Source organism: Peromyscus maniculatus, chromosome 5, assembly GCF_049852395.1.
Source record: "Peromyscus maniculatus bairdii isolate BWxNUB_F1_BW_parent chromosome 5, HU_Pman_BW_mat_3.1, whole genome shotgun sequence".
NCBI classification, from domain to species: domain Eukaryota; kingdom Metazoa; phylum Chordata; class Mammalia; order Rodentia; family Cricetidae; genus Peromyscus; species Peromyscus maniculatus.
The window spans coordinates 128,252,878-128,258,617 of record NC_134856.1 but is presented as its reverse complement, the minus strand read 5'-3'; the positions used below and the strand labels follow the sequence as shown (position 1 = coordinate 128,258,617).

General features: G+C 39.5%; 1 protein-coding gene across 2 annotated transcripts in view; it reads right to left on the bottom strand.

Moving 5' to 3' along the window:
- Window positions 1-344: 344 nt before the first annotated feature.
- Kdm1b (lysine demethylase 1B) overlaps window positions 345-5,740 on the bottom strand; it is a 41,135-nt gene continuing 35,739 nt past the window's right edge. For both annotated transcript variants that reach the window (XM_006972851.4, XM_076573267.1), the window contains exons 20-21: window positions 4,493-4,645; window positions 345-2,268 (exon numbers count right to left, since the gene is read on the bottom strand). In XM_006972851.4, coding sequence (XP_006972913.1) covers window positions 2,185-2,268; window positions 4,493-4,645 — 237 coding nt within the window. In that variant the 3' untranslated portion in view covers window positions 345-2,184. The remainder of the gene's footprint in view (window positions 2,269-4,492; window positions 4,646-5,740) is intronic.

The following is a 5,740-nucleotide window of genomic DNA, read 5'->3' as shown; positions in this document are numbered from 1 at the left end:
TGTCTTGTATTTAGTCTTTCAATTTGTTTTCGTGTTATTCTTTGGGGTGTGGGAGGATTAGTTCCTAATTCTATGACTTGGAGTTCTTCAGTAATAATTGACCACTTTTTTTGTTTGTTTTTTGAGATAAAGTTTCTCTGTGTAGCTTTAGAGCCTGTCCTGGATCTCGCTCTGTAGACCAGGCTGGCCTCAAACTCAGAGATCCGCCTGGCTCTGCCTCCCGAGTGCTGGGATTAAAGGCGTGCACCACCACCCAGCTAACTGACCACTATTAAAGAAATGGAAATAGGTAGTAAATGCTTATGACCAAAAGTTTAAAAGAATTGGAAATAAAGATGACAGAGTGATGCTATAACCATTTATTAAGGGTATTTGCAAAAGTTCTTATGTAGTTTTACATAACCAATTATTCATGATGTGTAGTTATCACTGTAAGTATACAGTTCTGATCATTAACAAAAAAAAAATTTTTTTGTTGGAGACAGGGTTTCTCTGTGAAACAGGCCTTGCTGTCCTGGAACTTACTGTGTAGACCAGGCTGGCTTTGAACTCACAGAGATCCGCCTGCCTCTGCCTCTTGAGTGCTGGGGTTAAAGGTGTACGCCACCACTGCCCAGCTCTCATTAACAGAAATCTTAGAGGTTGAAAATATAGCAACTCAAAAGTACCATAGTTCCTGTAGAACAAAATAGGAAATTTTGTCACTTAAAACGGGGAGGAAATTAAATACACATTTATACGAAATGGCATAATACAAGCTCAAGTGTCTAGAAACTAAATAACTTAGACTGAAATTTAACATTTTGCATTTATCACTTCACATACACTAAACATTTTAATTACTTACACTTTAAAGCAGAATACTTCCCTTATCAGTACCAATGAGTCTCAACAAATAACCTCTAAGTACAGTGAGTAACTTTTAAATATGTAGTCATTGGCTTGTGTCATACTCTGACGGGGAGGTTGTATATCTAGACTCTCTAGTGCTCGCTTCACTGTACATTCTTTGTGTAAGATCTTTTGTTAACAAGCAAAGTTTTGAATTTCAGAAATACCTAAGTTCAAAAAGTGGCTTTCAAGACCTTTGTATAGCCCCCTTTTAAAACCAGATCAGTATAATTCAAAGAATTGTTCAAAGACTTTTTAAAACAAAAGCATATTTCTAGTTTGTCAACTGAAGTTTCTTGGCAGAATAGGCATCTAAAAGACCCTGAAACCCATGTTGAATCTTGAAGTGGAAAAGTTTTGCTGTGTTCAGACTTTAACATATGGCTTAAAGTATGTGCTATGTACCAAGATAATTGTTGTGCAGTTTTCCAGTGGACCTGCCTACAGGAAACTTACTGTAAACTATATAAAATATTAGACACTGTGAAAGTCACTTTAAAAATAAGTGAAGAGGGGCTTTTAGTTATTCTGACAAGTTTTTTTGCCAAATTTCAAATGTGCTACCCACCCAAAAATGGTTTTAGTTTGTTTTATTGTGTGAAAACATTCTGTACCCATTGAAAATGTAACATACACACTCACTGTTAAGGGATTGTGAGTCTTGTGTTCCTGATGAATGCACAGATCTAAAATATCAAAATATACCTGAATCTTAAGTTTTGAATACCCAATGAAAAGAAATACATGTAGTATAAAATAGCTTAGAAGCTTCATGTCATACCTTCAAATTGTATCAAAAAAGAATTAAAATTTTAAGTAAAGCCCAAAGATTGGAGCTGTGTAAAAATATTAAGGCTCATTGGTAAAGGTACTGATAAATTGTCACAGAAAAACACATGGCTTTCTCTAAGTTTGCTAGTGACCCCTGCTGGATTACCTGTTTTCACAATATATGAAAAGTAATCTGCCAACTAGAATGTCCAGTCTGAAGGGAACCCCCAACCAGAATGAAGGTCTCAATGTTAGGTTACACTGTGCCACCTTCTGAAAACCACAGGACTCAGCACTAATTGGGCCTATGGAAAAATAAAATTAAATATAAGTGCCTAGAAGCATTTTGAGGGTCAGTGATTTCAGAAGAGTGAAATGGGTTTACATTTTCCTATCACCACAGAAACATTTCAATTCTACTATACAGAGTCTCCTCTCTCTTACAAAACAAGTTCAACTTGTGTTTTAACCTTTTCCATTTGGGACACAGAAGAAAGCTTAAGTCCATACATGTTCTTTTTTTTAAAAGGCTGCAATCTTGCTTGCTTCTCGAACACCACTCAAATATGCCCCTGTAACAGTTTGTGGGAAATGCCTGTTTGTTGCCTGTGGGGGAAAAAAGAAACTTTAAGATTGTGCATAAAGAAATGATGAATTCAACAGGTCATATGACCTTACACCTTACCTTTTCTGGTATAACTAAAAAAGATGTGTTCATGACAGAGCCTTGAACTTTGGCTTCTTTTACTATGCTTTACCAGACTTCTACAACATGTATCTGAAGTCTCTGCCAAGTACTCTGGCATCCATAGAAATACTATCTGGGATAGTAAAAGTTAAGTACTAGGGAGAAAGTATGAATCACAGAAGCCTCAGAAGTTAGTGTTCAGAAGAACATGAGAATAACTACCCAGGGAAAGCAAAGAGTAAAACCTATCTTGGCCTAAAACTACCACCTCTAGAAGCAAATGGCAAATGCTGCCTGGTATATGGCATTGTGTGCAGCTTGCACAGCTGGCTTAAGATACAACTAGACTCATAACCCCAGATTACAATAGACTGAGTATGACTGCAGGTAGACTTGTAATAGAGCTAGCTGCCTTTATGATGGGACGGAGAACAGGGACTGTCAAAAGGCAAAACAGTTCTACAAAGATTGGGAAATGTCAGCCTCTGGGGCTTGAAGCATAGTGCAGGCTGCTATGCAGGCTGGTCTCCAAAGCACTTAGGTCTAGGGAGCAGAGGATGATGATGTCCCTCCTCTTCAAGCACAAGGATTTACATGTCTATACAGCTTGATATAGTGATTGGCACACCCTTGTTCTCAACTCAAGGAAGGTGGGTCTCTAAAGTGTTTTCTGCCCAGCAAGCATAATCCACTTGGTAAACTCCAGGCCTATGAAACCCTATCTCCGTAAAACAAAACAAAAACCCAAGGTGGACAGCTCCAGGGAAATGGCACACCTCAGGCTGAGCTCTGGCACACATTTACCCCTCCAACATGCCCCTCTTCTCAGAAAAACATAGGCATTCTGTTAAATACAAAGTATCCTTCCTAATTACCACTGAGCCTTCCAGCATCCAAAATGCCAAAAGCAAAGTTACTATAGAAAAGGTTTCCAGGCAGTGCTGTGCTGCTGGAGCTATGAAGGCTTTTCAAATGTGCCTCACAAGCAGCAAGGAAAACAGGAAACCTTTTTCAAAAGCCTAAATAACTAATGAGACAATTGTTGAGTCAGAATGGGATGGCAATAAAAACACTCATTTCAAAGTGGAGAGATTACCTAACATCTCTTCCAAAGTCGAATAAAGAGATATGGTTGGCAATCCAAGAGTTTGAAGGACAGAAGATGTAAGGATAAAAAAAAAAAAAAAATGGGAGAAAGTGATCAGGAATAAATTGCTGGAATGAAAGACTAGTTCTTGAAGGATAAGATTAGAGAAGATTAAGAGTCCACCCAGCAAAAGACCATACTAGAATCTGTCAGTGCACAGTGCAAAGACTGGAGGGTTTCAGATAACAAGCCAGCTAGGAGGGAGATCTGCGTGAATTGTAAATTGGAATTGACTGTAAATTGGAGTTGACTGAAGGGTAGGGGAGACGGGCACCAAAACAGCTATCAAGAAAGCAGAAAGCTGTTTAACAATAGAACCCATGAACACCTTGGCTCAGCAGTAACCATTCCATTGCACATGACAGTTAAAAACACGTACCAACCAAGTGTGTTGGTTCACACCTGGAATCTCTCCAGAGTATGGGGCAGGAGGATTGTTGCAATCCAGCCTAGACTACAGAGTGAGGCCTGGTCTTAAAAGAGCATGGATACCAACTAAGTAAAATAGCTGCATTAAAAGAATGGTGCATAGAGACTAAATAAGCTATATTTTTTTTTTTTTTTGGTTTTTCGAAGACAGGGTTTCTCTGTGTAGCTTTGCGCCTTTCCTGGAGCTCACTTGGTAGCCCAGGCTGGCCTCGAACTCACAGCAATCCGCCTGGCTCTGCCTCCCGAGTGCTGGGATTAAAGGCATGCGCCACCATCGCCCGGCAAGCTATATTTTTAATATAACAAAGCAAGCCAGAGTCTAATATTAAATTATACAATGTCAATATAAATAAGAGGAAGAGACACCTACAAGAATGATCTGTTCACAGGAAACTAGACAGTTAAAAATGGCTACTAGGAGAAATATAAGGCAGGCTTTCAGAATGGACAGGGCTTCTACCATGTGCAGTCACGAGACATTCAAACATACTTGATTTGGGTTTTAAGACTGAGCCATTTTTACCGAAAATAAAAAGGAAGATTGGGTTTGATGTCAAGATATGTACCTCACCAGCAAAAAAGACAGTTCCTTGTATTTCTTCAGCAATGATGTCATAGGCCTCACCACTTCCAAATGTCTTGACGAAACTATATGCCATCTGGATCCATGGCTCTGTGCTCCACCGTGTGACAAAATACTTGGTGGGATCTGGGACCTCCTTATGTGCAAACAAAAAATGATGTTTAAAAAAGGACCAAAAGGGAACTTAGATACACCACAACCCAATTAGAAAGAAGTTTTTCCTCCTGTAGGCCTGAGTTTACTGTGGTAGCCTCCTAAGCAGGAGCATGTCTGTCCCTCCTTCCCATTAACTCTGTCCCTTCCCCAGCCACACTCCATCCCTCCATTTCTATGCTTCACCTGCAAAGACACATCCTGTACAACGAATGGTTACAGTGGCTATAAACTAAACTCAGTTTTGTCCACTGGCCTCTGACAAACTTTAACATGAGAAATACTTCCCTATAAACTATGGTTCCAAGTAACTGAAACTCCAGGTGAAAACCAAAGTTGAGCATGACTCTGTCACAGTTATATGACTAGTTAGATCCTCTTTTACAAAGAACTGGCAACAGCTGAATGATCCTCAAAATTCTAATTTTGAGTCATTTCACTTCTGTTTCTACTCTTAATTAGAAGACAGGTCATGGCTACTTCCAGATCTCCAAAGAATGAAAGAAGGTATCTGGAGCTCCTTGTAGAGAGACTTGTTCATGTGGTGCACTAGAACATTTTAGACAACATCCTTCTTTAAAAGGAATGTTGTAGGTTGCCCAGTGAGCTAGACAGCTCAGTGGGTAAGGGCCCTTCTGCCCAAGCCTGATGACCTACGTGATCTCCAGAACACAACGGAAGGAGGTTGTCCTCTGATCTGACCAATACGTGTGTGTAATGGCATGCATATTTATACACAAGACGTTTTCTTTTTAAAGAATGTTGTAGTCAGTGCATTACAGCTTGGGTAAACATGGCAACTATAGAAAATGTGGACTTTTACAGTCTTAGAAAGGAAGATAGTGTAATTGATGTGATGAGAAAAAGTAGACAGTCGTATTGTGGACTGCTGCTCTACAGCTCTGACAGACCCAAGTTTAAGTACTAAGTCCATCCGAATGGAACTTGGAAATGTGAATCTTTACTAGGTAACTGGATTATAATGGGGGTGTTAAGAGAAGGCCTAATTCAGTATGACCAGCTTCTGTCTTTAGAAAACAGAAGGAAAAGATTCGAGGATACCAAGGAAAACATCTGT